Raw genomic sequence first — 22,564 nt, forward strand, 5'->3', positions numbered from 1 at the left:
ATTAACATAAGATTTAATGAGTTAAAAGTTGCCTCTTCCATGCAAGCTCATTTCTAAGTAATTTCTACGATTTTTTATTTTATTTTTTTTTACTTTCACCAAGAAAGCATGATTGAGAAGTATGACTTTAATATATAAGCACAGTTTTTGAGTACTCTTCCTGGCTACACTCATGTCTGCCAATCTTTACTTTCTTGCCTTTTTTTATGGCCTTTAATGAATCCAGGAATCAATCTATCAACTTCTGGATGTGACACGTAAAATTTCGGACCTTCCTGAACAAATCAATTGCGTCTTTCCTCTACGCCCTGACATGTCCAGCATATAGTAACCTTGCCCTGCACATGCAATAGACACGTGCCCACAGTGTGTTACCATGTAGGACACCTCATTTTTGAGCTGACTGAAAATTTTCTGTTTAGTTTCTAGCTTGGGAAACGTGCTACTGACAAATTACTTCTGCACTCATCTTCAGTATAGCTGCAACATAACCAGCAAATCTTCTACCAGGACTCTTGCAGTTCCCTATGTACTCCAGCCCTTCTGCAAACCTCCTGCTTTCTTTACAATCTTTCTTTACAATCTTTCTTTACAGGTGGAAGAGATAGGATTTGTCCTGAAGCTTGGATACAGAGTGACATATTCTACCTCTCACCACATGTATGTAAAGAATGCAGATGACAATAGAGGAACAGAAGTGTTTGTAGTGCTTGCATTATTTTTCTTACTAGAGGTACAATTTTTGACACTTACTGCTGTCTAACTGCAGCAAAAATAGAAGCCACTGTTGTGTGGAGGGGGAAATGAAGTTTTATTAAGAGCAAAAAATGTAACAGAAATACTACAAAAATCACTGAAATGACCCATTACTTCAAACCAACTATCATGTGAAGTCACTTGTAAATTGACATACACAAGATTAGGCAAATCAGCACAACTACATTCTATAAGTCACATTAGCAGCTTCTTTTCTCTAGAGATTGGCAAACAGAAAGCAGGCATTTCCAAGCCCTGGTTAAAGTCAGTAATTCTGGATATAAGAGCACTAAGAACAACATCTGGCATTAACGTAGACTTAATTTCCTTCGTCTCCTTTTACCAAGGCATGGGCAGTGAGGATTAGCTATATCACCTCTCCAAGCTGAGGTGGGGAGTTCACATAAAATCCAATCTTGCTTTATAATAGCTGATTCTTGTAGAGGGCAGGCTCAGTCCAAAGCTTTAAATAAACTCTGTGCACTCTTCATACTCACATTTGACAATTTAAGTTGTTAGGCAATGTGTTGATGACAACGTATGAAAAACAATGTGGCTGAGGAACAAATATAACATATTGGTTAAGTACCAGAAAGGTTACCACCATTTCTTTTAGTTTTATGGCCAAGGAATGGAAATGCATGGTACAACCAATGGCATTTCTGAAGTAGGGACAATCATTAGTCCTGCTGAAAAATGTTAAAAAGGAAACATGTTAAATGTTAAAACAGGAAACACTGGTGGAAAAGAACTGAACTTTGAGAAAGATTTAGAAATATAAAAGCACACTTATCTACAGAGTAGAAACCCTCTTTGGTAAAAGCTTAAGCCAGAGGAAGGCTTTTGCCTAAGTACCACAGTTTGACAGCTCTTTAGTTGCATGACAGAAATAGGGAGACCTCATGAAGCTGCTATGAAAGACACAAAAAATGTGTGTCTTATTCCTCTATTCCTTCTCATTTGTGTGATTAGGGGATATTTGAAAAGAAAAAAAAAAAATGTATTTCATTCTCATAAATCCCGAGACAGTTATAACATCCATCACTACAACTGTATTCTCAAGAGCACCAAGAAGATAACAGAGCTGCATGAATTAAATGTCAGTATCAAAGATATATCTCCTCAGAATTAGCATTAGTTGAATAAAAGACAGTTATGAGGGTGGGACAAGCCTTGATGGTCTCCTAGCAAAGTGATTGACGTTCTTCCAAAATAATTTTCCAATACTTGTTCTGTATTGGCGTTAGGAGGAAATAGAGTTCCATAGTTTCCAGGTACTTATATGTCTGATTGTAATCTTCTGCCAGGCAGCTAATAGTAACAGAGTATGATCATGGTTTTGAATGACATTGCTAGGTTTGTTATTGAAAATAATGCTAGGTATTAATGTTCTAAAGGGTTAGGAATAGATGTATGTATACTGATCTCATTTTTGCATAAATCCTCTGCAGCTATCAGCTGAAGGTACCTCAGGATATGACGTAGATATTGGTGTCCATGGACAAAGTATTATTAGCTCTATCCCATTCCTCTCTTTTCTCTGCCAAAATGACAATTTACAGTATTCTCAGTTAAATTAGAGGATGAAAGCAAACTTTACCATTCCTCCAAATAACTGCCACTTAGCTTGTCTATACCACACGCAACTCAGGAGTGAATGCAGTTAGCCTGAGTAAATGTCTGATTCCTTTTATCCTTCCCTGTCTTCATTTTCACTTGACTTTTATGCTCAATGTTGCCTAAACCCTATATGCCAAGCTCCCTAGGGCAGGAGCCATTTGGATCAGCTCCCAAGCAGGGTTCTTAGGAAATATCAAAACACAGAACTGAGACCATCTAATTCATAATACTTTGTAAATACTTATAAATTCATTGAGGGGTCTCAAGAAGTATGCAAGTATAACTAACATCATTCTACAAGAAGGAAAAAGTGAAACCAAAAGGTTACGTGTTGTTCTTGGTGCCAGGTGTTGACTTATGCAGAATCAAAGTTCAGCTCCTTGTGTAGACTACTGAGGAAAATGTCTCTGGAATAGCATTTAGCACTGGAATTAACATCATCTTAGCCACTGTGACGTTTCTTATACTCTTCTTATATCTCAGATTGGCCTCTTATGAACACTATCTCCCAAAAATAAGCACAGTTTGTGTTTTCTATTTGGATTTAGCAAAACTGGCAATTTTCTGCAGCATCTTCCATCTCCATAATTGCTATATGACTGCATTACAGTCACAGCCCCCAATCCATGGTTGAGTCCCATCTGAGCCTAGACCTAGATTGTTACAGTGCCCTTTGGTGTTTGACTTGGTAGGTTTCGCTGGCATCAGATACCGAAGATTCTTCCAAAACCTGGAATTCGTGGGAAGAGATTTATCCTTTTTCCACTTCACAACCCTCTTTGATGGTAAAAGAGACAGGGATTCTGGCAAGAAATTGTAGTCACTTATAGGCATATATTCAATTAATATGATCTTAGTTTTCCTTTCAACTAGAGCTTTATGTAGTCCACTCTCAAGTTCATATACGGCTGTGTCAGAAATGTAGTTTTGGCTCAGTACAATGATTAATCTTCGACTTTTATCAATGAATGAATGGATATCATCAACAACAGCTGCAAATTAAAGATAAATGTGTTATTAAACTAAATTGAAAGGACAGGCATTGAATTGATTTCATTTAACAATTGCGCATGTACCAAAAATGTTCCCCTTATAAAGTGACAGCAAGGAAACATCCTGCCCTTAAGACATTAATGTGCATTACAGATCATGAGTCTGTGAAAATGAATTCTCACAGGGCCAAAGCTTGTTCTCTGGGACAGATAAAAACCTACAGTCTCCAGCTACTTGAGACAGCTGTCTGTCAGTAGTCACATGGACTGAAGGTGACAGCAAAATTTATTCTTCTTCCAGCCAGATGTCTCTTTGTTCTTTCGTAATGGATACCGTTAGAGAGATTCCACACAAAGTCACCAGCAGCCACCTGAATATTCAGTAAATCTCAATTTACTCCTTCCTTTATTTCACTGAATCCCCAAATCTATTGCCAGTAATCCAAGGCTGAGAAGACCATCATGTGATGACAGAATGAGTTCCAACTCTGTCTCCACAACCATGGGACAATGAGATCTACAGAGACAACAGGTCTAGAAAACATGCCTTATAGGGACAGAGAAAGCAAACTGCAGTAGTAACACAATACAGAGAAAACAGAGAGGAGAAGAAGGCTGGAAAGGGTATTGCAATATACCAATGGCTCCTGTAAATAGAGGGAAACAATCTGTTTTCCATACTCACAGTGGATCAAACCAGAGAAAAGGAAATAAGCTAGAACTCCTGCAAGGAAGAATCAGACTGAACACTTAGAAAAGCCTTTTTTAATACTCAAAATGGATTGGGAAAGTTGTGGTATCTCTCTCAGGTTAGAAGAATGTGTCAGGAAAGGACACATGAAGAGAAGATCCTGCTGTAGGAAGGAGGGTGACTAAGCTTATTGTTCTGTGTTTTTAACAAGAAAATCCAATTCTCCAAATAGGCCTTCAAACTAAATGGAATCCCCCAGTATCTTTTTTTTTTTTTTTTTTCTTTTTAAGCACCTGTAAAAGGCCATTAGTAATATAAGGAAAAAAAATGCCATGTTCTCATGGCATTTTCTCATATTTTCTTACCCCTATGGCTCCCAGCGCATTCACAACATGCTATCAACTGCCAGACTGAAGATACAGACAAAAATGCAAGTTATCTGAGGATCTGAGTAACAGAACCATTAACTGCTCAGTGCAGTAAGCATGAGTTCACACACAGATGCCTGCCCTCAGCAAAAGCAGAGCAAGAGTGCTATTACCATAAAGCACATTATATTCTCTGTGTTCTCACCCTAACTTTCTCCATGATTGCTTTTTCACATTATTTTGATTGTGTAATTAAAGGTATGTATACATGTATATATGAATTCATAAAAATATATAAAATGTATAAAATGTATTTATGCTGCCTTTGCATGCAAACGCAGCCTAGATAAAATGAAAATGTACCATTTCAATGCATAGAACTTCTGTCAGATTTCTTTCTCGTTGCAGACTTTTACATATTCATGAAAAGGATATGTCTATTTAATGACAAAAATGTTCAATACACTTACCTCCTCCAGGAGAGACATCTCTCTCAAATATACATAACTTGTACCCAAAGTTTTCTTCTAGTATCATCGGTAATATCTTCAAAGCAAATTCTCTCTCTTCTTCACTAGTAGAAGCACAGTCTTTCAGATAAGACACAAAAGCATCATATTCTTTTCCATCTGGAAAGAAATCACCAATTTTTGTCTTATTGGCAACCGTTAGAAATACAGTATCTGATCCACCATTCTGGCTTACAAAATTATTGTCTCAGTATCAAAGCATCCAGAAACATCTTCCTTATTACAGACTAGTATGCTCAACATGTCTGCAACTTGATAAGAAAGTTATACAAGTCCTATTGCCCATTTTCACAATGATTTTATCTTTCATCTAATGCTACCAAGTAGTTCTGTAGAACAGGTACTGAAAAAATAAGCTAGTTTATTATTTTAATCACTTAGAGTTATAAGAATATACTGTGTCTGGTCATATATTGGCCAGTAAATTATAAACATAAAATCCAAGTAAGACCAATTTAGAAACCAGGCTTACCACATTAAGCAATCTTTAATTGAAACTTGCAATAAAACTGTCTGGATTGATGCAATAGCACACATGGTTTTGAATCATAAACTATGCTTCTTCCCTAGCATGAATGGAAAAATAAATAACCCTGGCAGGCATAAATGACATTCACCCATTACTGAGAAAACTCCAACCACTGCAGCTCATTCAAGGTATATTCAAGCAGATTTAGAGACTGAGGAGGTCTAAGGAAATTAGGTACATATAGACAGCAAACTGCAATTCTCAGAAACACAGTCACAGAGTGAAAATTATAACCAGAGTTAGGTAATTGTCAGGCTTGCTCCTTAAGTCAAGGTCCCAGCAAAGTTGCTTGGTAAAACACTGGCAGTGTACTCTCTTTAAGTGCATTTAGTGACAAACCTATAAACACTGCAATGACCTCTACAGACAAGGAAGCATTTTAACCTCAAGCAGAAAGACATCAGTGAGGTGAAAACAAATTTGGAAACAGAAACTAAAAATGGGCTGTCAGTTCCAGGGTGTTCATCCTCCCTGAAGATAGATTACCTATATACTTCCATATCTTTGCCAACAATTCTTCAGCTTCTGTGATAAAGAACATTGCACAATAAAGCATGCTGGATCAGCAGCCAAATGTGTTCCTTCTACTGTCTGTTCCAGAGGCAACTTCCTGACTGTGTTCATCCGCTTTATTACCCCAAGGTGGATAACACACTAACTTGACAATCAAGTTCCCTTTCACATATTCCTCGCTGTTTCAACTTACAAAACTCCTGGACTTATTTTGCCCCTTCCTCTATGATGATTGTTTTTTAGAGCTTACCAGAAGCTACTTTTTAATCAGCACTCTCTTTCAATGTCAGCATTAGCTAAGTCATACCTCCAGCAGTGTCATCTCTTCTGCATATGTTCCTGTAAAGTAGAACTAAGTCTACTCTGAACATCACACAGACAACTATCATGGCTATTAAAACACATGGAAGTAGTACAGCAAGAATCATTCCAGTTGTAAATAGGTGTACTGGCAGATCTCGGGTGTTTTCTGTAAAAGAGAATCCCAGGAAATTAAGGCCTTAACAAAGAGTATTATAGGACAAGATTCATTTAGTAAATTCTCATGGCATCTTAAAATTACCCAAACTAAAATGTTTGTGTGAATTCTCTCCTGCCAGTATCTCAAGTACACATGCATCCCATTCATCCTGAGATGGAGAAAAACTACAGAACATAGATTACTCTAAAAAGTGGAGATCTTGCATGTCTGCACACATTCTGCACATACATAAATGAGATGTATGTGGAATCAGTACTGAGACTACAAGTCCTCAAAGATGTATGGCATCCCAGACCGGAGGAATATACTGGAATATACAACCACTTTTATGATGAGTTCTCTTCAGGATCTCTATCATTTTGTGTTATTCTTTACCCTTCTCTCAGCCCATCCATAACAGCCCTTAATGACACATTTAATCTCTTTGCCCAAGATCTTCTTTTGTGTCTGTCTCTATTCTCTTTCAGGCTTTTTAAAAGATTTATTTTATTTTATTTTATTTTATTTTATTTTATTTTATTTTATTTTATTTTATTTTATTTTATTTTATTTTATTTTAAATTGGTTTGTTCTATTATCCTCCCCTTTTCAATTCCAAATACAGGTTTTTAAGTATTAAATCTTTGTGAAGTCCTTTGTGAAGACATCATGTCATGCTCATTGTAGTCTGTATTTCATTTGTTTTATTATATACTACATCTTTTAAGATCGACTAGTCTACTTTCACACATACAGAATTAAATATTTCTTCTCAATAAACTTTGAAAAGGTCTAAGAGAGAGAGAGATGGAAAACAAGCAGAGTATGCCCATTTGCCATGAATCTCCAAGCTGTATGGACTACAAGTTCAAAGTAGAGCTCAACTTTCCTAAGCTAGAAAGATAGAGTCCCCGACTGTATCCTTCTGAGAAATTATCAACCAGAATGTGTGAGACATTAACAGGAATATCAAAGACTACCTTTTCCATGAATGAAGGAAAGAAGAAAAAAAAAAAAAAAAAAAAAAAAGAGCTGCTTAATAAGCAAAGTGGCCCAAATAACAGACTCTGGGTTGCACTGAGGTTTACGTAGTCAACCCTGATGATCCCACCAATGTGATGTGCTGGAGATGACAGGGGATGTTTTATTATGGAATCTAACAAACTGCTGCAAAGGGATCTGTCAGACAGAGCTTAGCTCAGCCTCCCCCATCTGTATCCACACCATCATCGGTTTAACTGTGGAGCCCTCGCACAGTTAGGGCTGATGTAGCAGAAGGAGAAGCAATCCCCACTGCCCCATCTCAGAGCATAAGGAATCACCCAAAGAGCTTGTTAAATCAAACCCCAGAAGAACCAGGGTCTTTACCAGCACACACCCATATCTGGATCAGTACCCTGCTTCCTCTGTTGAGAGGCTGGCATGATTAGTAATTAAAAACGAGAAGTATGGTTCATAGATAATACTGTACCTTTCTTCAGTTTCACTATTTTTATTTTCGTTGCTTCATCAGCTTGAAGCTTACAGGTGAAATTGTGATGCAAGTCCTCATCTCTTACTTTTTTAATCTGTAGTAGCCTTGTGACATAAAACTTGTTTCCCAAACTGCAAGGAGGAATGGTGTTAGCAACACTACCTGCATAGAAATCTACAATAAGTTGAGAGGCAGATTTTGAGGAAAAGTATGTAGAAGAACCTCAGACATTTTAATGAGTTTGCAGTGCACAAAATATAGGAATTGATCACATACATCAGAAGTTCAGTATTTTCTGGAAACCTACTGTAATTTTTTGAGTTCTTCTTCACATATCAAAGGGTCATTCTTGGGGATATCTGAGCATTTTTCTGGAAATGTTTCATTAATCAACCAGTAGAGGCTGGCATCTTCTTGCATATCATAACCCAAGAAACCTGTGCAATTGAGTATCTCTTCTTTACCTACACAAAGCATAACATAAGAAGATGTAGTCAAAAGTGACATTCATGTTCACAGTGCAATAAAATGTCAGCTTTCCAGGTCTCATATCCAAGCAGAAAGGTTTCCTTATGGGCTTAGTAGCCCCTTTCATACGTGTGCCATGATGGCAGTGGCTTTGGCAACCAAGCACAGGGCTCTGTTGCACTTCACTGTAGAGGGAGAGTCATCCACTCTTTTATCTCAGATTAACTGTAACAGCCAGAAAAGTTTAAATAGGCCAAAGCATTTCAGACTTCAGAGAACAAAACTGTGTGCTGCAGGCAGAAAACAGGAGCGTACCACCAACACCAGTGCCCCAAGGACATATAAAATAAGTAACTAGTAAGGGGAATGATTGATGATGATAGCTAAACTGTATACTACAACGTAAGAAGTAACAAAATCTGCTAGCACCCGTGCTGACCTCTCACAGAGAAATTCTCTTCCCAGCACCACACCTGGAAATCAGCATAATCCTGAATGCATAAATAATATTTTTTATTTATGCTCTGTATAGCTGCTCTGTACCACTCCAAAACACTATTTGGAAGTGTAAAGGAACAACGCCTTAGATTCTGGTTAATTATAAAAAAGAGCAAAAGTAAAAAGACAACAGTGCACATGGGAAAATAAAAGGAAAGATCTGGATCTGTGGAGTGTAAAATCTGATGATCTGCAAGGCATTTGAATTTAAACATTGTCATGGAAAGCTTGTCCTGAGGTTAGCTACAACATTGCATCACCATTTCTAGGTTATGCCAGCACCATTTCCAGGGAACACATCCAGAACACATTTCAGTAAACCACAAAAGCCGCACACTAATTCTTGTTCAGGACACTATGCACAGATGCTTTCCAGTAAGTCAGCATGTCCAGGAATACTTTGAGAACATACATTATAAACAGACTTCTCAAGATTTAACAGAGTGGATGCTTCCAGTGAAACTGCTTAAGAATCTTTAAAGCTAGATCAAGATGAAAATGTGGCACCCTTAGATTTAGACCTTACAAATCCAAATCACATTTGCACAGATTGAAACATAGACCTAAAAGAATATTATTATCTACCTTACAACTCTAGCCTTTTCACTGTGCACAACAGCTACAAAAGTTTTTTTTTGTTGTTTTGTTTTGTGGTTTTTTGTTGTTGTTGTTGTTTTGTTTTGTTTTGTTGTTGTTTTTTTTTTTCCCCAAGGAGATCCTATAGGGCACCATCAGGTAGTTCAATGATCTTATCAAAAAATCTGATCAAAGCATATAAAATGTAGAAGACTTATGGTTCATAATCATTTGATGCTGAACCACGTTTCCATGTAAGGGTTCAGATGAGCAGAGTAAGTGATAAGAACTGTGTAGGAACAGTGCTCTGGGAGACTGGGAGACATAAGGCGATATAGGATTGGGGTGCTGGCATTAGAAAAAAGGACCTACCAGCTGCTCTTTGTGGGGTGGAAAGTAAGCCAACATCTGGTGTCTTAGCTGAGCAGATGAGATACACATATGAGCCACAGAGGTGGTGAATATGTGTTTGCAGAAATGTGCGAAGACTAAGTAATCAAATTGGAGAATCCCTCAGACACAGGAGAGCAAAAATACAGGTGAAGTTATATTCTTAAGAATTACATACAGCCTCTTAGATGCTTTGTGGTCAAAATCTTGGATAGTTTCCAACACTGTGTAAAGCCTACAGACCTTTTCCCAGATAAGAGGACAGTCAATTTTTTGGCTTTTGACAATACGACAAATTCTTTGAAACAGTAACAGATCCGCATGCTTGCATTGCCAGGACTGTCATCTTTCACGTTTCTCATTTCTCTGCAGAATGATGTCCTTGACTGCATCAAATATTAAAGAGATTACTTATTGTTGCTCACTGGACAAACCAGATATATTTCACACATCATTCTGTGGGGTTTGCCGTCTAAAAAGGGAAGTCGTGGTTTATCATCACTGTCACTTTCTCTTGCTGGTCATAACAACAACCTAATCTTCGGCCTCTGTAAGGGTGAATTTAATGTATATCAATCATGAAATCCACTAAGCAAAATGTAACCATATGTGAAGATAGATCACATCCAGAATGGTACACAGACAATTAGTTCAATCAGACTTAACCAAACAATCAAGTATAAAGAGATCTGAACAAAATCTTATATATGATGCAGCTAAAATAATTAGTTCTTGAACTAATCTGATACCTATTTCTGTTTCAATTTCTTCATCGCGTCCAACTATCTCCAAAGTTACAGCCTCTGGTGCATCTAAAAAAAAATAATAATTACTGATATTGAAGTAACAGCTTTCTTAGGTTCTACCACAGTAAAAATGACATTTGCATTATTTCTAAAACAAACCATATAGATTCCATTTGATTCAAGGAGAAATATCTTGACCTGTTATCTGGACCTGTCATTACCAAGCAGTTTAAAAAGCAGTATGTCCTGTTGATTTTTTTTTTTCACTTGCATACATGTACAATATAAAGTTTGCAATGGTTGGAAAGGCTCTCTCACAAAACTCTTAGTAAGTTTGTCTGACTTACAGCAAAGAATTTTGAAAAAATTACAACTTCAGGGAAGACATACTAAATACATTTTTCCAAACTGGTAATAAGTAATGTAAACTTCTGGTTTTTATTTTTAAATTATTGCAAAATAGATCAGATTTCCAGATCTGATCACCTTTATATATTTATTTATTGATCAAATAACTATAATTAGGGGATAATGAACCATATCCATAAACAAATAAGTTTAACAGGGAATTTTTTCCATAGTAAGGAGAACCAAAAGCATGCTTCGAAGTTTTCAGAAAGTTTTCTTACCCTCTTCTACTACCAGCTTAATTGTATTTGTGCTGTGGTATATCCTTCCATTATGACTGATCAAAATTTTACAGGTATATATACCAGAGTGCTGAACTGTTAAGGTTTTAAAATCCAGTTCCCGTTCTGTTTCATTTTCATAGTTCTTACAGTCCTACATCAATAAATGCAGAAAATATTATTCTGTAGCAAAGATATATTCAAAACCTTAAAAAAGACAAACTTTATTTTTTGAAATAAATCGTCACCATCACTCTTTTATTTTCTCAACGCCATTTACCTGACCCAAAGGACGTGAGGCCCAGTGTTTAGTCAGAGTCATTTAAACACAATCTCTGAATATTCAACCCATTAAAAGTAGAGAGCACTATAATATGGTTCTGGTCTGAATTACCTTAGATTAAGAAGGGAAATGGTCACTGGTGGAATCAGGGAATTAACATTTCCTGGATGCATACGTTTGTTACCAGGCTCTTGTACAAAAAGATGTGTTATCATCCCTCTTTTATCTCAGCTTCAAGGGTAATATGAAAGCTTTCAAAAATTTCACCCAAGGATATTTAACTCTAAGGATGGCTGCTTCACCTGTCTCATACAATATTAGTCATAAAAATATTAGGCATCGATATAGTCAGCCATGAGCAAGGTCAGTCCAAAGCACACCCCTTTACTGAGAAAAACATATCCATCAATGGTCCTGCCCTCTCAAGGACAAGGAAGGAGGGTTGTGTCAGGCAGAACACAGATGCCAGCACTTAAGACACCAAAATCCTTTCCTGAAGTTGATTCAACATGTACATGAAGGAATGGTGTTACTCCAAGCAGGGCACACGGAGAGGAATAAGGAGCACTGCTCAAGGTGGTGAGTAGGGACAGGGTGGAAGAAACCTAGTCAGGGTTCCAATGGCTGAGCACACCAACACTCAACAGTTACAAAAGCTTATACAGCTATTGTCTATGCCCGGGCAAAGACTGGTCCAGAGAAGACCAATGATTTGCCTAAACTGAACTAGATCTGCTACATTTTGGAAAAAATGTTCAGAAATGGCAAAATGTAAAAGTTTTTCAATTACTTTACAAGCACAAGCCAACTGTAAAAGAAATATCTTGGCACTTAATTTAATGTCGGAATAATACATACATTAACAAAGTAGCTAAATCAGCCAACAAATGTGCACATCAGATCTATTACCATTCCAAACTAACAGTAATTTCTGATTGCTGGTTCATTTTTCTAACAAATCTGAAAGCACATAGAAACTTTATTCTCTGTATCTGTCTAAAGGCTTTTTTTCACCAAAACCATGAGAAATTAAAGCGTTATAAGACTTGTAAATGTTTCTAAAAATCTTCATAATTAATTTTTCCTGCAGATGTTTTTGATCTACAGCCAACGATTTGAGCGATTACCTTGTACCATGTTACACTGTCATTTTCATTGACAGACAAATCACTGCATTTCAGTGAATGACCTGTTCCAGCATTTTGAATTTCGGTTGTCAAATGATTTTTGTTGAAACAGCTGCTTTTATTCCTTTCAAGCACATTCAAGGTCCACTTCTGAATTGTGAAATTTTGTCTTCCATTGCTATGAAAAAACATTTGTGAAATCAGTGTTAGGAGCTTTTTAAAGGAATATAGCTCATAGCAAAACAAAAACAAGTTCTTTAATACATCTGTTAGGTAAAAAATACATCAGTAATGAACTGATTATTTACATTCCCCTTCACTGCTTTTCCAATTCCAAATGCATTATTTCTCACAATGAAATAGGTTATCCAAACTAAATCATCACAAAACACTTGACAATAAAATTATACCTATGAAATATGACAATATATTCCATATCTACCAGAATAAAAATTTAACTATCTGTGGCATGATATATAGTTACAAGTGAGAACAAAAGAGTTTTAGTAGCTTAAATCAGCATGTGATCTGGCAGGTTTAATCTCTTATGCTAAGGTTTAAAGCAGTAACTAAGAAATATATATTTTAAACATAAAAAATAAAACAGGCTACTGTGTTATTGTTCAAAAAGTCACATTTTTCATTGTTTGATGCTGCGTAGATAATTACCAATATTTTGGAAATATTTCCAAACTATGCAATTCTCATGAATTATTTAATCACTTCTGGATTCAAGCATGATACTTCTGGATTTAAAGTTGACACTAAGATGAGTGGTGCAGTTGATACAACAGAAGGAAGGGATGCCATCCAAAGGGACCTGGACAAGCCTTAGAACTGGGCCCACATGAACCAAATGAGGTTCAACAAGTTAAAGTGCAAGGTGCTGCACCTGGTTTGGGGCAATCCCAGATATGAGTACAGACTGGGAGAAGAACTCATTGAGAGCAGCCCTGCAGAGAAAGACTTGGAGGTTCTGATGGACAAAAAGCTCGACGTGAGTTGGCAGGGTGCACTTGCAGCCCAGAAGGCCAATTGTGTCCTGGGATGCATCACCAGAGAAGTGGCCAGCAGGGTGAGGGAGGTGATTGTGCCCCTCTGCTCTGCCCATGTGATGCTCCACTTGGAGTACCGCATCCAGGTATGGGGCCCCCAGCACAAGAAGGATGTGGACCTGTTAGAACAGGTCCAGAGGAGGGCCACAAAGTTGATCAGAGGGCTGGAGCACCTCTCCTGTGAAGAAAGGCTGAGAGAGCTGGGGATGTTCAGCCTGAAGAAGAGAAGGTTCAGGAGTGACCTCGTTGTGGCTTTTCAATGCTTAAAGGTGGGTTATAAAAAAGGTGGAGAGCAACTTCTTTCTTGGGCAGACAATGACAAGATGAGGGGGAATGGCTTTAAACTAAAAGAGGAGATTTAGATCAGATGTTAGGAGGAAATTCTTCATTCAGAGGGTGGTGAGGCACTGGCAGATTGTCCAGAGAAGCTGTGGATGCCCCATCCCTGGAGGTGTTCAAGGCCAGGCTGGATGAGGCCCAAGTGGGCAGCATCCCTACGTCAGGGTATGGAAACTGGATGATCTTTAAGAACCCTTCCAACCCAATGTGTTCCATGATTCTATGTCTGCCCAAGAAGTCATGTTGGAAGGAATTAATCTCTTTTTCTCTCATTCTCTACTGATCAGAGGTCTACGGTTTAATGGCTACCCCAGGTTGATGGAAAAGCCATGAACTCTTTCTTCTAGAGCATGTTCATCATATCCCATATCTATAAAAAGTCAGGTGAATATGTTCCAAAAATGCCTCTTCTGACTATCTAGAAGCTGAATGTGATCATTCAGGTATCTAATATATTCTATCCACATATTTCCCTAATGACTCAGATTATAGCTGTGAGTTATTTCATTGCTGGATATGTCCAAATACATGGCTACAAAGGGAAAAGAACCTGAAGGGCTTAACTTTGGTGAAGTTAGTCTCACTTTGGCAAAGTTAGGGCTTAAGAGAAAGTTTTTTTTCTGCCTGTAAATTAATGGGTGAGGTTTTACAATTAATGCCTAAAGCTCAGCTCTCATTTTTACTAAACAAACAGGGTCTGACAAAGCAAAAGTAGTAATCACTGAACACTTCCTTCTGGTGTCAGACATGTCTTCATAAATATGTTTGAATCTTCCTGCCTCCACGAAAAGAAAAAGGAATTGCTCCCAGGAGAACTGAAACAAGCAAAGAACTATTTCACTGAAAATGGCTAAGGGACAAAGAGGTTGAAATGGAGAAACAAGTCTGACAAGTGTATCAGCTTTCATACCCTTCTAGTGTGATATACCTTTTACTGTTAAAAGAGTCAGAAGAACCATTACAACATCACTTATATGATGAATTTAGCTTGAGATTTCATTTTTTTTTCCCTTACCAACTCCCCAAAACAGAATTGCTTTGCTCACCCTCTTCACATTGCAGTCCTTTTTCAGCCTGCAGATTTTTCTCCTTACTCATGGTATTCATTATTCATAGTTGCAATTGACTATCTAAATCTAAACAAGGTTTGGTTTCTTAATCAGTTAACTGCAGTGTCATAAACAGGAAAAGCCTTATCAGAACATTTCCATCAGAGTTATATTCACAGTAGGTGGAGTCCTTCTCATCTGTTCTTCAACATCACATTTACACATTTAAACCAGACCTACACACCACAGTCAGCAGCGGGATGACACTCGGTAACCTCTCAGAGTGCAGTTTACATGACCTATTTCACAAGTGTTTTTTAGGACAAGATAATCTGTGCCCCAGAGAGACTTCTCTCTCTCCATGACATTAAAGGCACCTAAGGTAAATAGCTAAGGTGTAGTCATAAATATTAGTTCCAATGAATTTCACCAAGTCTGTGTGCTCTTTTAGATATTACACTTGTATCTGAATACTGCTGGAGATGCAATTATGGGTCTGGCCATAAAATAAATATAAGTTTAGTACCTAGATTCAGAAAATGGAAGAAAATGATCAATAAAACCACATGCTCTCCTCAGCACCATCACTCCATAGAGGATTTTTTCCGTCATTATTTTAGGGAAATCACTTCAAAAAAATGAGGATTTCAGACAAAGTGGATCACGATATTCTAGCTGACAAGACAAACTCCGGCAAGGACCAACACTCTGGAAGGTGACAAAAACATACCTATGCAAAACTAGGATTAATTTGGCTTATATAATTTCTATTTGTCTGCAATATACATGATTTTCTACACCACCAAAAAATAAAAATAAAAATAAATTAATTGTATTGCTTAAACTGCTAGTGTCTGAGCTGTTATATTCCTGTCTCGGTCTTCACTTGCTGCAATTCTTTAGTGATACTTTTGGGGCTATAAAACTGGCTGCTGGCTTAACAGCCTTTCAGCTTCACTCATAAAACCCACCAAGAAGGAACAACAAAAAATAGATTGACCCAAGAGGGAATACAAGGAAGTGAAAGCCCTTAGAGAATATAATCTGAGTTTGCCATAAAGACTGCATGCATATCCAATTTTGTCATCCTTTAGTTATTTCACTGCACAAACCCAGTACTGTATTTCTATCTACATCAAGAAAGTGACAATCAGCCTTCCAGTGCACAATATTGTTGTTCTCTCTATTTCAAATTCATAAATACAGAGTAGCAAGATTTTCAAGTTCATAAGTATAGAGCAGCAAGATGACCTGCTTTTTTTTGGTTGGTTGTTTTGGTTTGTGTTCTTTTTTTTTTTTTTTTTTTTGGACAACCACAGGATATAAGTTATGAAAACCCATATAAATTAGAAATCCTACCAAATATGTGTGACACAGATTTTCTTCTTACCACTCCCACACCAAATACATATGAAATCCTTCATTTTAAAGATTTTTTTGATGAACATGCACACACTCAGGCTTTCAAGTGAAGTCTATTAATTCTGAAATAATGGCTGAACACTACTCTACTAAGAAATGTGAAAACACATCAACATATGCATCTTTGGCTATATATGCTATGTCTCAGCAAAACACTTTAACTGGAAAAAATCTTATTCTTCTTTAAGTCAAAAATAAAAATAAGTGAATAATACACTATACATATACTATATACTATATACTATATATATACTATATATATACTATATACAGTATATAGTATATGTATATATACTATATATATAGTATATATATAGTGTATACTGTATATAGTATATATAGTATATATATACATATATGTAGTATATACTATACTACATATATGTATATATATACTATATATATAGTATATGTAGTATATAGTATATATATACTATATATACTATATACTATATACTATATAGTATATATACTATATACCATACTGTTGCATCATTTTCACCTCTTTCTTGTTGCACATTGTCAGTTGCAACATAGCAGGAAAAAATAGTTTGCAAAATCTGTCAGTGCTATGTTGTCATACACTTCCTGAAAATCTGCAGTAAATTAGATTGACACTTTGTTCACTAAAACTGCCTAAGCAGCTAAAAAAAATATTTTCCTATATTGTTTACAAATTATCATATATAAATTAAATACTTTAAAATACATGTAAAATATATAAACAAAACTATCTTAGAATGTCTACTTTAAAACAAAAGGCTATTATAAATGCTCTGAAACAAAACAAACTCCGTTCTGTCAGTCTTACTAAGTCTTAAACCAATTCATTATTCCACAATATTTTCCTCTCCATAGAGACTAATAAAAGTCCTCCTTCACTGCAGGAAACTGATTTTGAAAATAACCTTCTATATTTTCTGAAATGTAACACCTTTAATATGTTTGCCAACAGTGGGAATCATCAGATAAAATAATCCCAAGATCCCATGAAAATCCCAAGAAAAACAAACAAACAAACAAACAAACAAAAAACCACTTATGGGTATTATTTCAATGACCTTCATTCTGCATTCTGATCCTAAGGAAAAAAAAAATAAAAAAAAAAAAAGATATCCAGATATCCATATATGTCTAACAGAAAGATATTCTAAATAAATAAATATATATTGTTTCATGCTGGTTGAAATATTTTATTTCAGAAACTTTTATCTTAATAAAAGTCCCTTTTTTCAAAACACATTTTTATAAGATAGTATCATAATATAGCATCTTAGAAAATGAAAATAGAGTTTCATAACTGAAAATCAAAACTCTTAATTGCATACAAATACTTTGATAAAATCAAAAACTTTTTCTTCTGTTTCTTGCTTTGACAAATCAGCAAATCAAAACATTTCACAAAGGATCAGACATTTTTGTGTTTTCTAACAACTAATCATTTTAAGAAACTTCATCCTAATAATTTTACTTGGGATCTTTTTCCCTCATCTCTTTCTTCTAAATAAAAGACTTTTTCCCTCAATATTGAGTTTATATTTTTATCATATTAGTTTTATATAGTCCTTGTAATTCACTGTATATTTACTACCATTATTCCAAATTCTCAAAAAAATCACAAAATCACAAGTATTGTGAATTAAGGGTTATCACAACTTTCCTCTGTTGTGCCTTTTTTTAAGACTTGTTATGGCAACCTTCTTTTGCAGGTGATTCAGATATGTTCCTTGCTCCATGCCAGAGTGTGCATTTTATCCTGTTATTTATCCTGTTATTTATGGCAGTAGAGTGAGTTTTTAAATTTAATAACTTTTTATCACCATATTTAGTGAAGTCAGTATATGGATGACTGCTCAAGGTCATCAATAAAGCAATAAAGCTTTAAAGTCAAGTTCAGACTTGATATGAAAAGTATAGGTCCATGACAACCCACAAGCCTATATCAGGTATTGTCTAACCCCGAAGTACCACAGCTAGGCAACTGGCTTCACTTCTGCTAATTTAGACAGATATCTGTACCTAATAATATGCTAAATCTGTACTACATTGCAGAACAAAGTGGCCATACTACCACGGTCATCACCCCTAAGGCCAATTCTGTTAATATCACATTCAACATACCTTAGGAATTTTTTTCTCAAGCTTTATTTACTAACTGGAGAAAGACTGACCTGCCATTAATAAGAAATCACATGCAACCAAAAGAAATATTCATGTGTGTCTTTGCTCTACCTGTAGGCCTTTCTTTTATAGCATTCAGCTTTTCAAATACGGTGACTCATTTCTTTTTAAAATAAAATCAATACAACAATAATGATACATGGAAAAATATAACATGAGGTTTTCAGCTTCTAACTTGAACATTAACTAGTTAACAGATTAGCAATTGAAGCCTAACTTAAAACTATATACTATCAAAATTGTTTATGCAATGTTGGTGGAGAAGTGTGGATAGCATTTTACAGTATATGATGCCCTATAACAGCCAATAACCTTTATGAACCAGGTAAGAACCTTAAAAATATTACCTCAAGAACAGCGCAAATCATTATATGAAAAAAAAAATTGTTTAAAATGAATTGTTACTTCAAATGTAAATCGTGAATTACAGTTGTTGTGCAAGTTAGTCATAAAAACTTAATACAACAAAAATTTGATTTCGTCCTTCTGTCATTCCTCATGATCAAACAAGGAATATGACCATCAGCTGAAGCCCAGTCTTATTTCCGTTTCTGCCTCGTGATGGTAAGAATTCTATGATGGTAAGAATTCAAATACAGTGATTTAATTTGTTCTTTGAATAGCTCCAAGCATGCCAGGCTGTGCAAAGAAACCAAAGTTCAGCTCTGTCACCATTACCTTACTACATTTGATTTACTTGGCAGGCCTCACTGAGTAAGTACCACGCAACAAAGTAAGGAAGAACAGGTCTGGTTGAGAGGACAAGCAAAAGCTTCCTTCTAGTTGGCCATTGACAGAAGGGTTGCCTATTTCATAGAATCATAGAATCATAGAATATCCTGAGTTGGAAGGGACCCTTAAGGATCATCAAGTCCAACTCTTGACACCGCACAGGTCTACCCAAAAGTTCAGACCATGTGACTAAGTGCACAGTCCAATCTCTTCTTAAATTCAGCCAGGCTCGGTGCAGTGACCACTTCCCTGGGGAGCCTGTTCCAGTGTGCAACCACCTTCTCTGTGAAGAACCCCCTCCTGACGTCCAGCCTAAATTTCCCCTGCCTCAGCTTAACCCCGTTCCCGCGGGTCCTGTCACTAGTGTTAATGGAGAAAAGGTCTCCTGCCTCTCGACACCCCCTTACGAGGAAGTTGTAGACTGTGATGAGGTCTCCCCTCAGCCTCCTCTTCTCCAGGCTGAACAGGCCCAGTGACCTCAGCCGTTCCTCGTACGTCTTCCCCTTAAGGCCTTTCACCATCTTCGTAGCCCTCCTCTGGACACTTTCCAGCAGTTTCATGTCCTTTTTATACTGTGGTGCCCAGAACTGCACACAGTACTCGAGGTGAGGCCGCACCAGCGCAGAGTAGAGCGGGACAATCACCTCCCTTGACCTACTAGCGATGCCGTGCTTGATGCACCCCAGGACACGATTGGCCCTCCTGGGTGCCAGGGCACACTGCTGGCTCATATTTCTCATTGTGCTTAGAGAATCAGCCATGAAACAGCAGAAATACTACCTGTTTTATCAAAAGTTTACAGAACCTTTAAAAGGCTGTATCAGCCTGTAGAAATATGTCTGTCTGGGTGGTTATTGTGAAATGATGTGGGAAGTGACACCATAATTAATGTAGTTGCGTGAACTTCCTTTACATAAATGCCACAAACAAGACAAAGACCAAGACCATCTTTATAGACAACTTTAAGGGCAGGATGTTGTTCATCCACTTCCTGTGTACCCACCTGTGAGTGACAGAGTAATTCCCAGAGTCACTGAGTTCAGCTGGCCAAAACTCCAGAAAATTCATTTGGGAAATAATTCTCTGTGTTTTCTGTATCAGCTTCTGCCTTCCAGCATTTTCTTTGTACCAGTTTATCGTGTATCCTTCTGTCTCAGGATGTAGCATCAACTCAGGAAAACAAAGGAAAAAGTATTCCCCTTCTAGTACATCAATGGAGGTGCGAAGGGGACACAGCTTCTCTTCAGAAAGAAAAGAAGAAAAAAAAAAAAAAGAAAAAGGAAAAAAAAAAAAAAAAGGAAAAAAGAGGCTCAATACTCTTTCAGAAAATGTTATTATCCTGACTTTAAAGTGACTTGCTATGTAGCAGGTCTTTTATACCTTAGGACTTTCTTTTAGCAGAGAAGTTTGGCAGTATTTATTTGTTCCAGCAAAATCTATTTCAGTCTGAGAACTCACTTGTCCAAGTTTTCATTCTACCTTACCCAAGCAAAATTAGAAGGCATAGAAAGATAAAAAATAGACATTTCCCTAAGATTCTTTCATGCGGGTCCATAAGTGTACAAATCCAAAGAGCACAGTCTGTAGAACTTTATAAAAAAGCAGCTGTCACAAATGGAAAGGGTAAGGAAAATGTATTGACTTGACAAAGGTGGCTAATCCTCAGAAAAGATCAACTGCCATAAAAGCAGAGATCCTATGAATTAACATGTATATTTTCTTCTTAATTAAAACAAAATTGTTACATGATAAGATTTCTTAAAAACTTCATATATTTTTAGAAAATTTCCCTTGGAACAAGGTTGTATGTGAAAAATTTAGCCTCAAAGTCTGCTTTTTTAATAATTTTTCTAAATGTACCTTTACACATGGAAGTCATACAAAATACAGAAAAGGAAACATGGTCTAGTGCAAATATTCAAGAACAAAATAAGCCTTCAGTCTCTTTGTCCTAGAGATTCTCTCTCTTTATCAACCATTCTGACTACACTTCTGAATGTCACAAAAAGAATCATGATCACTATTTTTCTTGTTGTGGCTCTCCATATTGCCATGCTCCCATACAACATAATCAGGTGTTTCCACATAGCAACTCAGTTCTATTTATTTAATAATTTTGTTACTTTGGACCAAATTTTCCAAGTCTAGAAATTGGTCTGCAATTGGAAAACCTTAAAGATTTTGTTCTTAGAGAAGTATGAAAGTTTCACCACTCTGAGCAACTGTCAAGAAGCTGTCATATATTTGGCAAATATTTTAAAGGTTCTATGGTTGAAATGAGGATTTATACTTACCCGTGGCAGATTCAGTAATAAACATTACTAAAAATATCAGCAGAGTCATTTTCTTGAGTTAATTCTCACTTCTACAGAAAAAAAAAAATAATAATAAATAAATAAATAAATAAGGTAATTTCTTCTTGGTTCTGAAAGCCTAAGAAAAACAGATCCACAGATCATCACAAGTGCAATGAAATAGACCACTCTGAGCACTGAGAGCAGTGTTACTAATGCCTGTTACTGAAGAAGGCTTTCCAACTGGGAAGTTACTCATTTTTATTGTACCAGGTGTTTTTATGTGCCAGGCAACATATCTATATTTTCTTTGGCAAGTCTTATTCCAAATTCAGAAAGCAATGCACAGTCTTCTCCCTCCTTTTACATGTTCACTAGAGGCCCTTTGTACTCCTGAGTAAACTGACAATCATATAGAAGCATCTAGACTTAGATCCCAAGCCAGTGAACACCTATCAGTGAGCAGGACAGTGCTTTTTCTTCTCCACAAACAGTATAATCTTTGCAGGATTGGACCTTAAAGAAACACAGCTAATAGAATCTTCCCTTACACTTCATGAGAACAGCAGAATGTGGATGGATCAGACATCTTGTTGTCTAATCTTATCCTGTTGGAAAACAATGAGGTCTACAATTTTGCCACACATTTTCACCTACAGAACAGATAAGTACCAGTTGAGAGTGTTCATGTTTCCGTCTGGGGGGGAGGGGGGAAGATAAAGAAACCCATTTTCAATTGTTCTTTCAAAGAAAAACATGAAACTTTACTAAATAAAACCAGTGTGGAGTATCTCTTCTGAGATTCCTCTGAACAGCAGGTTAACAACCAAGTGCAAAGCCAA

The 22,564-nt window shown here is 36.6% G+C and overlaps 1 protein-coding gene across 1 annotated transcript; it reads right to left on the minus strand.

The window, feature by feature from the left end:
- Positions 1-2,967: 2,967 nt before the first annotated feature.
- On the minus strand, positions 2,968-21,771 carry IL18R1 (interleukin 18 receptor 1; the record flags this gene model as incomplete). The annotated part of the gene is made up of 10 exons (XM_084305837.1): positions 2,968-3,368; positions 4,898-5,056; positions 6,307-6,468; positions 7,931-8,064; positions 8,241-8,397; positions 10,615-10,677; positions 11,241-11,394; positions 12,651-12,828; positions 20,432-20,669; positions 21,723-21,771. 10 exons carry the CDS (start codon positions 21,769-21,771, stop codon positions 2,968-2,970), a joined length of 1,695 nt encoding a protein of 564 aa, XP_084161963.1.
- Between the last annotated feature and the right edge of the window lie 793 nt (positions 21,772-22,564).

The sequence above is a fragment of the Netta rufina genome (genome assembly GCF_964035555.1).
Source record: "Netta rufina genome assembly, chromosome: 1".
Lineage (NCBI taxonomy): Eukaryota > Metazoa > Chordata > Aves > Anseriformes > Anatidae > Netta > Netta rufina.